This window comes from Microcaecilia unicolor, chromosome 1 (genome assembly GCF_901765095.1).
Source record: "Microcaecilia unicolor chromosome 1, aMicUni1.1, whole genome shotgun sequence".
In the NCBI taxonomy this organism is placed as follows: domain Eukaryota; kingdom Metazoa; phylum Chordata; class Amphibia; order Gymnophiona; family Siphonopidae; genus Microcaecilia; species Microcaecilia unicolor.
This window is the reverse complement of record NC_044031.1, coordinates 234,595,568-234,609,364: the sequence shown is the minus strand read 5'-3', so window position 1 is coordinate 234,609,364 and position 13,797 is coordinate 234,595,568. Positions and strand designations below refer to the sequence as shown.

At 45.6% G+C, this 13,797-nt stretch overlaps 1 protein-coding gene across 1 annotated transcript in view; it reads right to left on the bottom strand.

Annotated features, from left to right (window-relative positions):
• Nucleotides 1–13,797, bottom strand: part of LOC115471141 (dynein heavy chain 5, axonemal-like) — a 766,968-nt gene that overhangs the window by 548,034 nt on the left and 205,137 nt on the right. The window contains 1 exon segment of the mRNA XM_030204834.1: nucleotides 674–820. Coding sequence (XP_030060694.1) covers nucleotides 674–820 — 147 coding nt within the window.

The window sequence follows — 13,797 nt, the reverse complement described above, 5'->3', positions numbered from 1 at the left end:
TGCTCTCTTGGCCTATATTCGATCAGAAGGGGTCTTTCCCCAAATTTAAACCCTACCTTAAAACCTATTTCTTTGAATTGGCATATGGTACAACTCCCACCTGATCAGTTAGGGTAGTTCCTGGCCACCTGATCGAAACTGTCATTCTCCCCTAGGAGTAGCCTAGTGATTAGTGCAGTGGACTTTGATCCTGGGGAACTGAGTTCAATTCCCACTGCAGCTCCTTGTGACTCTAGGCAAGTCACTTAACCCTCCATTGCCCCTGGTACAAAATAAGTACCAGAATATATGTAAACTGCTTTGAATGTAGTTGCAAAAACCTCAGAAAGGCAGTATATCAAGTCCCATTTCCCTTCTCTTATCCTGCCTCATTAATCTCTGGATTATTTATTTTTTAATCTTTGGTATGAATGTATGCTGTCCTATTGTTATTGGAGCTCTTTTCTGATATTTTTCCAAAATTTTAGTATGGAAACTGCTTTGACCTGCTTGTCAAAACTGCAGTATAGCAAGTGTGTCTAATAAACAATAAAATAAGCTTTTGCTTTCAATCAGTAATCTATTATATCTATAGAATTGATCAGTCTTTTTCCTGCACAATAAAATCACTGATTTCTGCCTTTCTCTTCATGAAAACAATTTGTAGCATACACTACACATTTATTAAACTTACAAGATCGTCAAAGATATCCTTCTGATGAACATGAATGGTGATTAAAGTTTCATATTTTGTTCGCTCCATCTTTGTCAGGTCTTGGGTTGTCATGTCGATTAAATCATTCAGCAGATCCAGAAACTTCAGATTTGTTGTTTGCATAACCTTTACCACAGGAAAGTGAAATAATTATATGACTGTAACCTTGTATATCCAAAGCAAAAGCAATCAAATTGTATACAACTGTACTTCCACAGAACATACAAATCTAGTTTATTTTCTCTGCATATTCCTTTATATGCACATAAAAGGCTCATATAAACATACACAATGCATGCATGTGTGCTGTATCAAATAGGTGGGGGTTTTTTTTATAGTTGACCCAGGTATAGATATGTTGAGGGAGGTAGAGTCATGAAGTACACATTGTGAGGGGTCCCTGGGAGGGGAACAGGTGAAGAAGAAGAAGCAAACCAGCAGCAGCCTGTGTTCCCCTGGTGCTTACAACTACAAGTCCCAGGATGCCTCAGACCGACCAGTTAGGATCCATGGGAGGAGGAGCCACGCTAGGTCTGTGGGGATAAGGGAGGACCACGATTCCTAAGTGCCCCAGCGAAGGGAGGAGGATCCAGAGAGAAGGGAACCGAAAGACTACAAGTCCAGTGGTGCTGGAGCCGGCTCGCAAGAGCTGGTTGTTAAATCTATGGCATCTTGCGAGCCGGTTGTTGGCCTGTGCGAGCCGGCTTGCCTCTGCTCCCCTGGTCGTCCATCATCCGTCTGCAGCTCTGCGAGTCCCCGATAGCCGTTTCCTTCTTACGCCACACCCCTACCTTTAAAAATTTTATTTTCCCTCGAGGCGCGCTGGCGTTGAAGGCTTGAAGCGAAGGCAGCAGGCTCAGCTCGGTTCCAGGCCTTCCCTTCGCATCATGGCTCCGCCCTCGCGCAAACAGGAAATATGTCAGGCGAGGGCGGAGCCATGATGCGAAGGGAAGGCCTGGAACCGAGCTGAGCCTGCTGCCTTCACTTCAAGCCTTCAATGCCAGTGCGCCTCGAGGGAAAATCAAATTTTTAAAGGTAGGGGTGCGGCGTAAGGAGGAAACGGCTATTGGGGACTCGCAGAGCTGCAGAGGGCATACGGATAATGGATGACTGGGGGAGCGGGGGGGGCTGGAAGAAGGCAGATGGAGGGGAGGAGGGCAGGGGGGAGACGAGGGTTGCTGGACATGGGTGGATCATGGAGGGAATGGCAGGGGAGAGCAGGGCTGCTGGACATGGGTGGGTGGATGGAGGGCAGGGGAGAGGAGGGTTGCTGGACATGGGTGGGTGGATGGAGGGCAGGGGAGAGCACAGCTGCTGGACATGGGTGGGTGGATGGAGGGGAGAGGAGGGTTGCTGGACATGGGTGGGTGGATGGAGGACAGGGGAGAGGAGGGTTGCTGGACATGGGTGGGTGTATGGAGGGCAGGGGAGAGGAGGGTTGCTGGACATGGGTGGAGGAGAGGGAAGGGAGAGAGAAGAAATGCTGGACATGGATGGAAGGGAGGGAAGAGTGAGGAAGGAGATGAGAAGAGGGAAAAGGAAGAGAGGAGAATAACTGCACATGGATGGAGAAAATAGGCAGAAGCTGAGGACCAGAAATGAAGAAGAAAGGAGGAAAGAAATAAATGGAAAGGAAGCCCTGGAAACGGAGTTAAGAGGATAGATAGGATTTTATATAGTGCTGGGGAGGAGACGGCTGTCTTGGTACATGTGGGTACTAATGACATAGGAAAATGTGGGAGAGAGGTTCTGGAAGCAAAATTTAGGCTCTTAGGTAGAAAGCTGAAATCCAGATCCTCCAGGGTAGCATTTTCTGAAATGCTACCTGTGCCACGCGCAGGGCCCAAGAGACAGGCAGAGCTCCAGAGTCTCAATGCGTGGATGAGACGATGGTGCAGGGAGGAGGGCTTTAGATTTGTTAGGAACTGGGCAACATTCTGGGGAAGGGGGAGCCTATTCCGAAAGGATGGGCTCCATCTTAACCAGAGTGGGACCAGGCTGCTGGCATCGGCGTTTAAGAAGGAGATAGAGCAGCTTTTAAACTAGAAATGGGGGGAAGGCCGACAGTCGCTCAAAAGAGCATGGTTCGGGATAAGGTATCTTTCAAAGATATCACCATAACAGGGAAGATAGAGTATCCTGATAGTGAGGTTGCAAAAGAGATTGTAGTAGATCGGGTATCTTTAAATAACAATAAAAATCAGACAAAAGATTGCCAATTAATACTGTCAAGTACTAAGCATGATGTACTTAGGAACAACAAACATAGTTTGAAATGTCTATATGCGAATGCCAGGAGCCTAAGAAATAAGATGGGGGAGTTGGAATATATTGCACTAAATGAAAAATTAGATATAATAGGCATCTCTGAGACCTGGTGGAAGGAGGATAACCAGTGGGACACTGTCATACCGGGGTACAAATTATATCGTAGTGATAGGGTGAATCGGATTGGTGGAGGGGTAGCATTGTATATTAACGAGAGCCTTGAATCAAATAGATTGAAAATTCTGCAGGAAACAAAACACTCCTTGGAATCACTGTGGATTGAAATTCCATGTGCAAAGGGGAAAAGGATAGTGATAGGAGTGTACTACCGTCCGCCTGGCCAGGACGAACAGACGGATGCGGAAATGTTAAAGGAAATCAGGGACGCAAACAAACTGGGCAACACAATAATAATGGGGGATTTCAATTACCCGCATATAGACTGGGTTAATGTAACATCTGTACACGCAAGGGACATAAGATTTCTTGATGAAATCAAGGACAGCTTCATGGAACAGCTAGTTCAGGAGCCGACAAGAGAAGGAAAAATACTAGACTTAGTCCTTAGTGGTGCTCATGATCTAGTGCAGGGGGTAACGATACGAGGGCCGCTTGATAACAGTGATCATAATATGATCGGTTTTGATATTGGCATTGAAGGAAGTGAAACTAGGAAATCAAGTACGCTAGCGTTTAACTATAGAAAAGGTGATTACGACAAAATGAGAAAAATGGTGGAAAAAAGACTGAAAGGAGCAGCTCGCAGAGTAAAAAACTTGCATCAGGCGTGGATGCTGTTTAAAAACACCATCCTGGAGGTTCAGGACAAATATATTCCACGTATTAGAAAAAAGGGAAAAAAGACTAAACGTCAGCCGGCGTGGCTAAACAGTAAGATAAAGGAAATCATTAGAGCCAAAAAACAATCCTTCAGAAAGTGGAGAAGAGAACCAACTGAAAGTAACAGGATAGATCATAAGGAATGCCAAGCCAAATGCAAAGCGGAGATAAGGAGGGCAAAAAAGGACTTTGAGAAGAAATTAGCGTTGGAAGCAAAAATACATAGTAAAAATTTTTTTAGATACATTAAAAGCAGGAAACCGGCCAAAGAGTCGGTTGGGCCGCTGGACGAAAATGGTGTTAAAGGGGCGATCAAGGAGGACAAAGCCGTAGCGCAGAAATTAAATGAATTCTTTGCTTCGGTCTTCACCGAGGAGGATTTGGGGGGGACACCGGTGCCGGAAAGAATATTTGAAGCGGGGGAGTCGGAGAAACTAAACAAATTCTCTGTAACCTTGGAGGATGTAATGGGTCAGTTCAGCAAGCTAAAGAGTAGTAAATCACCGGGACCTGATGGTATTCATCCCAGAATATTAATAGAACTAAAAAATGAACTTGCGGAGCTACTGTTAGAAATATGCAATCTGTCCCTAAAATCGAGTGTAGTACCGGAAGACTGGAGGGTAGCCAATGTTACTCCGATTTTTAAGAAGGGTTCCAGAGGAGATCCGGGAAATTATAGACCGGTGAGTCTGACGTCGGTGCCGGGCAAGATGGTGGAGGCTATTATTAAGAATAAAATTGCAGAGCATATACAAAAACATGGACTGATGAGACAAAGTCAGCACGGATTTAGTGAAGGGAAGTCTTGCCTCACCAATCTAATGCATTTTCTTGAGGGGGTAAGCAAACATGTGGACAATGGGGAGCCGGTTGATATTGTATATCTGGATTTTCAGAAGGCGTTTGACAAAGTGCCGCACGAAAGACTCCTGAAGAAATTGCAGAGTCATGGAATCGGAGGTAGGGTATTATTATGGATTAAGAACTGGTTGAAAGATAGGAAGCAGAGAGTAGGATTGCGTGGCCAGTATTCTCAGTGGAGGAGGGTAGTTAGTGGGGTCCCGCAGGGGTCTGTGCTGGGTCCGTTGCTTTTTAATGTATTTATAAATGACCTAGAGATGGGAATAACTAGTGAGGTAATTAAATTCGCCGATGACACAAAATTATTCAGGGTCGTCAAGTCGCAGGAGGAATGTGAACGATTACAGGAGGACCTTGCGAGACTGGGAGAATGGGCGTGCAAGTGGCAGATGAAGTTCAATGTTGACAAGTGCAAAGTGATGCATGTGGGTAAGAGGAACCCGAATTATAGCTACGTCTTGCAAGGTTCCGCGTTAGGAGTTACGGATCAAGAAAGGGATCTGGGTGTCGTCGTCGATGATACGCTGAAACCTTCTGCTCAGTGTGCTGCTGCGGCTAGGAAAGCGAATAGAATGTTGGGTGTTATTAGGAAGGGTATGGAGTCCAGGTGTGCGGATGTTATAATGCCGTTGTATCGCTCCATGGTGCGACCGCACCTGGAGTATTGTGTTCAGTACTGGTCTCCGTATCTCAAAAAGATATAGTAGAATTGGAAAAGGTACAGCGAAGGGCGACGAAAATGATAGTGGGGATGGGACGACTTTCCTATGAAGAGAGGCTGAGAAGGCTAGGGCTTTTCAGCTTGGAGAAGAGACGGCTGAGGGGAGATATGATAGAAGTGTATAAAATAATGAGTGGAATGGATCGGGTGGATGTGAAGCGACTGTTCACGCTATCCAAAAATACTAGGACTAGAGGGCATGAGTTGAAGCTACAGTGTGGTAAATTTAAAACGAATCCGAGAAAATTTTTCTTCACCCAACGTGTAATTAGACTAGAGAGCTGCACGGCTTCCGTCCCCGCGGGAATCCCGCGGAACCCGCGGGATTCCCACGGGGACGGAGGCAGTTCCTGCGGGGTTCCCGCGGGGATGGAAGCTGTTCTGCGGGGTTCCCGTGGGGACGGAGGCAGTTCCTGCGGGGTTCCCGCGGGGATGGAACCAGTTCTGTGGGCTTCCCGTGGAAGTGTAAGCTGCACCTGCACCAGCCTCTCATCTACCGAATACCAATTTATTTGAGTGCTGTCTCCTCCTCCTCCTCCTCTTCTTCCTTGCTTTACTAGCATAAATGTGGAAAGTCTTCCATTAAGGAGGTGGTAGAGTCACAAATGATGGGAATTCAAAAAGGCGTGCTAACCTTAAATGGCTGCATGTGTGTGGATATTTCAAGTGACACTTAGATGGCGACTCTGGCTGTGATGAACTAGAGCTGATACCTGGCAGACTTGTATGGTCTGTGTCTCATACATGGCAATCTGGTGTAGGATGGGCTGGAAAGGGCTTAGACAGCAACTTCAGTGGCTGGAACATGAAGACAGTGCTGGACAGACTTTTATGGTCTGTGTCCCACAAATGAGAACATGAATAGGCTGGAGTGGGCTTCGATGGCAACTCCAGCAGTTGGAACATAAGGTTGGGGCCAGATAGACTTCTGTGGTCTTTGTTCCAGAAACACGAAAGAAAGACCATAATCAAGTATATAATATCACACTCGTTGATTTAATGATGAATTGATCATGAGTGTGACTATTGGGCAGAGTGGATGGACCGTTCAGGTCTATTTGCTGTCACTTACTATGTTACTATTAATCCTCTTTGCTCCCAGGCTGGTGCACAGACCTCAGCTCTGACACAGGCACGAGAATCAGATGTCACCTGACCTACTGGCGCGTGCATGTGGCGACCTCTCAGCACACACTGCCAGTGAATCAGAGACAAATCTTACATGTGCGCACCAGAGTGTTCCAAGTTCCAACTTCCGTTCCTTCCTTGCCTACAGTGCTGTGGCTCAAATCCAGAGAGAGACTGAGGGAGCTGACTGGAACTTTCTTTTATGTACTATTAAATTCTTACGGGGATGGGTGGGGATGGGTTAAATTCTTACGGGGATGGGTGGGGATGGGTTAAATTCTTGTGGGGACGGGTGGGGATGGGTTGGGATGGTTTAAATTTTTGCGGGGATGGGTGGGGATGGGTAAGATTCCAGTGGGGATGGGTGGGGACGGGTAAGATTCCAGCAGGGACGGGCGGGGATGGGTAAGATTTCTGTCCCCGTGCAACTCTCTAAATTAGACTCTGGAATTCGTTGCCGGAGAACGTGGTACGGGCGGTTAGCTTGACGGAGTTTAAAAAGGGGTTAGATAGATTCCTAAAGGACAAGTCCATAGACCGCTATTAAATGGACTTGGAAAAATTCCGCATTTTTAGGTATAACTTGTCTGGAATGTTTTTACGTTTGGGGAGCGTGCCAGGTGCCCTTGACCTGGATTGGCCACTGTCGGTGACAGGATGCTGGGCTAGATGGACCTTTGGTCTTTCCCAGTATGGCACTACTTATGTACTTATGTACTTATGTACTTATGATAGCAGCAGAATCGGATACTGGGCCAGCATGATCAGAAAAACAGTCACCAGACAACAAAGGTAGAAAAAAACTCATTTTATTTTCATTATAGTGTTTGGAATATGTTCACTTTGAGAATCAGGTGCTCAACATTAAAAGTTTATATTTATTTACTTATTTATGGCATTTTATCCCACATTAAACATGAATTAGATTGGAACCTGGGATCATTTAATAGTTTTTTCCTGGAGAGAGTAATGCATTGCCCCTCCCCCCCCCCCCGGCTATAGCCAGCTCTGCAATTTTGGGGGGGGGGGGGCGCAGAAGTGGATGGGGGGCGCAGAGGTGGACGGGGGGCGCAGTGGTGGCCGGGGGGGGGGGGCGCCAAGGTGGACCGGGGAGAGAGCCTGTTGTTAAAAATGTACCAGCACACCACTGTACAAGTCCCATAGCTGCTGAGAGGGGGGGCAGGGGGGACAATATTCCCCGGGCCTCCAAGGGGCGCCCGGTGCCATAGTCTCACCTGCCCTCCGTCGTCGACCGTCTGCACCCTGCATTGAAATCGCAGTCTGACCTCCATGAAAGCAGAGCTGCAGGCAACAGAACATCTCCCTTCGGGCCTCCTTCCCTCCCTGTGTTCCGCCCTCGTCTAATGTAACTTCCACGAGGGCAGGACACAAGGAGGGAAGGAGGGCCAAAGGGAGGCATTCTGCTGCCAGCAGCACTGCTTTCACGGAGGTGAAACTGCAATTTCAATGCAGGGGGCCCAGACCGGTGGTGGACGGAGGGGGGAGTGGCGGCGACCTCGGGGGGGGGGGGGGGAGGGGGGGGTGGCGAGGACCGCAGGGACGGGGCCCTGGGGGCGGCCTTGCCCCGGGCCCGGCCCAGTCTCTCGGCGGCCCTGACAAGTCCAAGGGGCCGAGGGGGAGGGGAAAGATTGCTGCATGGAAACTAATCAGGGGAAAGACGAAGGTGGAAAACACAGGTGGTGAGGAGCTGATGGACTGGGAAGTAGACAAAAGGGAGGAGGAAGGGACTGAAGAGGGAGGAGGAGAAGGAGAGTGGATGGACCATTCTGCCCTAGCACAAAGGGGATGTAAACTAAAAGGTTTGTGGGCTGCCTTTCTAGAGCCTTTAAGAGAGGCCTGGAGAAAATTGGTATGTGTGGTTAGCATACTAAGGAGGGAAGGAGGGGTGTAAGGGGTCTCTGTGGCACAGTAGAGGGAAAAGCTTTTGTTTGAGCCCTATTGCTTCCTTCCTGTGGACCAGGGAAGGGGAACACAGGTTCTTTTTTTTCCTTTTTTTTTTTTGGACAGGAGGAAAAAGGGCAAGGAATGACTGAACCAGAGCTAAAAAAAAAAAAAAAAAGGTGGGGGGAAAGGGGCAAGAAAGTGTGGTGTGTACTGCCCGTCCAGGAAGAGGCCCGATAGGATGTAAACTGGCCACAGACTATGTTTTTTTGTTTAGTGAGAAATAAATCATGGACTTTGCCAGAGTTGGGCTGTGACTTTCTTCTGCTTTGGGAAAGGGCATGCTGGAAGGGACTGCAAGAGCCAGCACAAGGAAAAGGGGGGGAGGCGGCCCAGGGTAGCCTAGTGGGAGCCCCCTTTGAGGCACCTATCTAGCCCCACTGGAGTAAGTGAGGTGTGGGCTTGACAGCGAGTCGGAGAAAGTGGAGGCCCAGGTCGGAGGCCCCAGAGGAGCACCACAGGAGTCGAGAGAGGGGGGGGCGGCCCCTCGAAAGGTGACAACATGTAGATTATAAAATATATATACATGTGGTTCTTCAGCAGCATACATTTACACTTGCTCCAGAGCTGGTATAAATGTATGCAGACACACTGTAGCCATGATTTCAGCAGGTTTTGAGCTGGTATTTTATAAAGACACGTGGAGGGGCATAATCGAACGGGGCGCCCAAGTTTTCCTGGATTACTCTCTTGACCTGCTGCCTGCCTATTGACTTTACCTGTGCCTGGATTACTCTCTTGCCTGTTGTTTGCCTATTGACATTACCTATACCTGGATTACTCCCCTGCCTGCTGCCTGCCTGTTAACATTGCCTGTTCCTGGATTACTCCCTTGCCTGCTGCCTGCCTATTGACTTTGCCTGTATCTGGATCACTCTCTTGCTTGCTGCCTGTCTGGCCATTACGTTCACCACCCCGCTTCCTGCTCCATCTTGTAAGCCCTGCAGGCCGCCTGCACATAGGGGCTCAACCTCTGGAGAACGGCGGTCAGTGCAGGTGAAACCCGGGGTTGTCTGGCCGCCAAGCAGAACCTGGTCCTAGTACCGGGCTCAGCAGCGCTCTACTTGGTGCAAGAACTCACAAGTCTGACAAGTACCCTTAGCACTTTCAGTTATATTATTTATATTCTTGGTCATCTTGCTAAACTCACTGTATTATACAAATATATTTACATAAGTACATAAATATTGCCACACTGGGACAGACCAAAGGTCATCAAGTCCAGTATCCTGTTTCCAACAGTGGCCAATCCAGGTCACAAATATACCTGGCAAGATCCCAGAAAAGCTCAATACTTTTTATGATGCTTATCCCAGAAATAAGCAGTGGATTTTCCCAAGAAAATTTAATAATGCTCTATGGAAGCCATCCAGTCCCTTTTTAAAACCGGCTAAGCTAACCGCCTTTACCACATTCACTGACAACAAATTCCAGAGTTTAATTAAAAGTTGAGTGAAGAAACATTTTCTCATATTAGTATTAAATTTACTACTTTGTAGCTTCATCACATGCCCCCTAGTCCTAGTATTTTTGGAAACAGTAAACAAACAATTCACGTCTACCCGTTCCACTCTGATCATGATTTTATAGATCTCTATCATATCTCCCCTCAGCCGTCTCTTCTCCAAGCTGAAGAGCCCTAGACACTTCAGCCTTTCCTCATAGGGAAGTCGTCCCATCCCCTTTATCATTTTCGTCGCCCTTTTCTGCACCTTTTCTAATTCCACTATATCTTTTTTGAGATGCGGTGACCAGAATTGAACACAATATTCAGGGTGCGGTTGCACCATGGACCGATACAAAGGCATTATAACATCCTCACTTTTGTTTTCCATTCCTTTCCTAATAATATCTAACATTCTATTTGCTTTCTTAGCCGCCGAGCACACTGAGCAGAACATTTCAACGTATCAACAACACCGAGATCCCTTTCTTGGTTGGTGACTCCTAACGTGGAACCTTGCATTACATAGCTGTAGTTCGGGTTCCTCTTTCCCACATGCATCACTTTGCACTTGCTCACAATAAACATCATCTGCCATTTAGACGCCCAGTCTCCCAGTCTCTATTATGTTTATTATAATATGTATAATTTTATCTTTAAGTGATGTTATGGTTTGCAAGTTTTATGTTTGTATTCTCATTTGACTTTTTGATTATTATTTGTTTCTTAATTCTCTTATTTATTATGTTTTTTCTACTCATGTGTAACTTTTAATGTGATGATTGATTTTGAATATTTGTTTATTTGAATTTCATAGACTCCTGAGGGAGGCACTGTGGCTGAAAAACGGTGCCTGTCGAGTCGCTAAATTTTATGAAATAAACTGAACACAACTACTACCATCTTCCTAGTGTGTTTGGAAGTGTCCTGTTGACCACATTACTCCATTTCTTGACTCGTCATAAGTTAGAAGCCATTTTGCCTAGCAGGAGCGCGTAGAGTAAATGGTTTCCCAAGGACTTTACGTGGGATAAATATTTCCAACTATTTTTAAAATTTTAAATCTTTTCTTTACAGATAATTGACTTACTGAGCGCAAGTTGTGTCCCCTAATGCCGGCACTGACAGTACCAAAACACAGATGATGGGCGTTCATTTTATGAGTTTGTCTGACTCAGTGGAGGATTCTGCTCATATAAGTGCATTCAAGAGTGCTTTAAATATTTTTATTAGAAATATTTCCAATTATTTGTTAGAGAATATGAGGACATAAAAATGGGGCATATGGTGAAAGTATCTTCCTGATTCAAACATCTAAGGGGTCCTTTTACTAAGCCGCAGATAGAAATCAGGTGGCGGTAAATGCTGAGACACCCGTAGGAATATAATGGGCGTCTCGGCAATTACCACCAGCTGATTTCTACCACAAGCTAAAAACGCTACCACGGCTTAGTAAAAGACCCTCTAAGTTAACACTGTTGGGGTTATATGTTCTCTTAGGCTTCCGCAGCTGATGCCATGATTGTTGCAGTTGTCCGGGTCTTGCCACGTGTGAGTAAGTGGAACCAACGTATATATACTCTGAAGAAAGCTACAGCACGGTGGGAGAAACATTGCTTCCACTTATTCAGACATGCAAGACCCAGACAACTGCAACAATCACTATGGGGGGGGTTGCCCCTTGAAATTTGATGCCACTGGTTACGATATCCATAAAAGCTTATCAAAAGAAACTTTGAAAATTTAAATGTTAAGCTTTGTGTTTAATTGTGTGAATCCATGTGTCTTTGGGCCTGGCTACGTTTTTGGAAAGTTTTAACATATGTGATGACATGTGGTATCTCTGTACTGTGCTGAAAAAGAAGGATGTAATAAGATATTCATCTCCTCCAAGTCTCTTTCTAAGTGTGGGTGGTGAATGTGAAAGCCTGGGATTCTGCCAGGAGCTGCATATGTAAAGGCACACACATATGGTTGGCATGCCCTATGCGGAGTTCTGTAGTCTTCAGGGTAAGTGATGCAAAGCTAAAATCCAAATTTGGGGAAGATAAGGCTCTATTTCCTATTTTCTCTAATCTTCCTAGCTTCTGTTGATATTTTTACTGCAGCTGTGAGCTGTCAGATCACAAAGGCATTGCAGAGATTGATCATTACAAGGTCCTTGGAAGGACTTGGGCAGCTGAGGTACAAATGCTATAGCTTAATGGTGGGACAGCTGTCCTGTGACTAGGCTCCTCCAAAGATAAAAGGATAAATAAGGCAAGAATTAGTTATGTGATCTGATAGCACTAACACAGGCTACTTCAGAGCTCAGAAAAACCTCACAAGCTCAGAAAAACCTCACAAGTTCCCTCAGTCTGTTTCAGAGCTTAGGAGTCAACTCCGGGTGGTAATTGGGTATGTGAGTCAGATTTATCCTGCTCTCTATGGAGTATCTCCATACCATGTAAGCAACTTTACTTTCTCCATCAACCAGCAGTGTGAATCAGCCACATGAGTTAGGACTCCCCAAAATGAAGGCTGTCCTATATCTGTTATTAGCTTAAAGTGCTTGGGAATCTCATGGTTTACATAGCAGGAAGCTGGGTATCATCTAAAGAGACTGAAGGACTGCTTGTCTGAGAGGCTGATGTATAAAGCCTACGGTAGAGCCATACATGGGATGTCTGCTTCTACCACGAGTGTAATACTGTGGCATGTAGTAAGCTAAGGTATGCAAATGTTATGTGTGCAAAACTTGCATGAAAATTGGGGAAGCCTGCCAAATGAATGTGCACCAAGATTTTGTGGTAAGCACATCTTCTTGTATACATGTCAGAACAAAAACAAAATTCTCAGCACACATCGGCACCCGATCTTCTGTGTGTAAATATCAGTTTCACAAAAATTTGTTGCACATAAAATTTTTGTGAGGCTCATATTTATGCACAGAAGAACAGGCGCTGATGTGTGCTGCCAGTGTTTCATAGAATTCAGTATAAGATGTTACCTCTGATACATCAAGTGTTACATTTGGTGGAGCCATTTTATTTTACACAAATTGTATGTGCTTACCCCCCCCCCCCCCCTCAGTTTACTAAGCCATGCTAGTGGCTGCCGTGCGCTAATGCTAACACAGCTCATTCACACAGCAGCCACTAGTGCGGCTTAGTAAACAGGGAGGTTATTGTCCTAAGCAATCCTTGCAGTCAAAGCATGCTATGTTACTCTCGTTAAATTCAGTAGTGCAAACTTGGTACGCTGACACCAGAGCTGCTGCTTTTTCTGTTACCTGTGTACGATTGTGGAATGCTGTGCCTGGACAAATTCATCTATGCTGGAATATGGCACATTTTAAAAAACTGTTGAAAATGCAGCTGTTTGTTGATGCGTTTAGATAGGAGCAATCTATTATGCTATGTTATAAGTGAGGAACAGTATTATTTCTTTATTTCTGATTTTAAGTATATATGGTATGTTTTATTATGTATGCTTTTTTCTAAAACACCTAGGGATTAGGTGGTGTATAATTTTTTTTTTTAATAAATAAATTAACTCCGGATATTCAGTGCTGGTCCATGAATATCCAGGGCTAATTCTGCCTTCAGGGGTCAGCGTTTAAAAAACATACTGACTGCTGCAGGCTGAATATTGACCTGTGTGAGAATAATTTTATAACATGTGTCCTAGGTGGAAAGTGAAAGCAGGTATCTATTTTTCCCATGTCATTTGAAATACATTGCACCTATATGTCTTTATAAAATTGCTCCATAAAAGCTTCACAAATCAAGGTGGGAATACGTACATCGGCTCAGGAACAGGTGTAAATGTTCAAGCATAAAGTATGTATGAGCACAAATACTTTACAGAGCATGCACATAAATTCTGATTCCACCC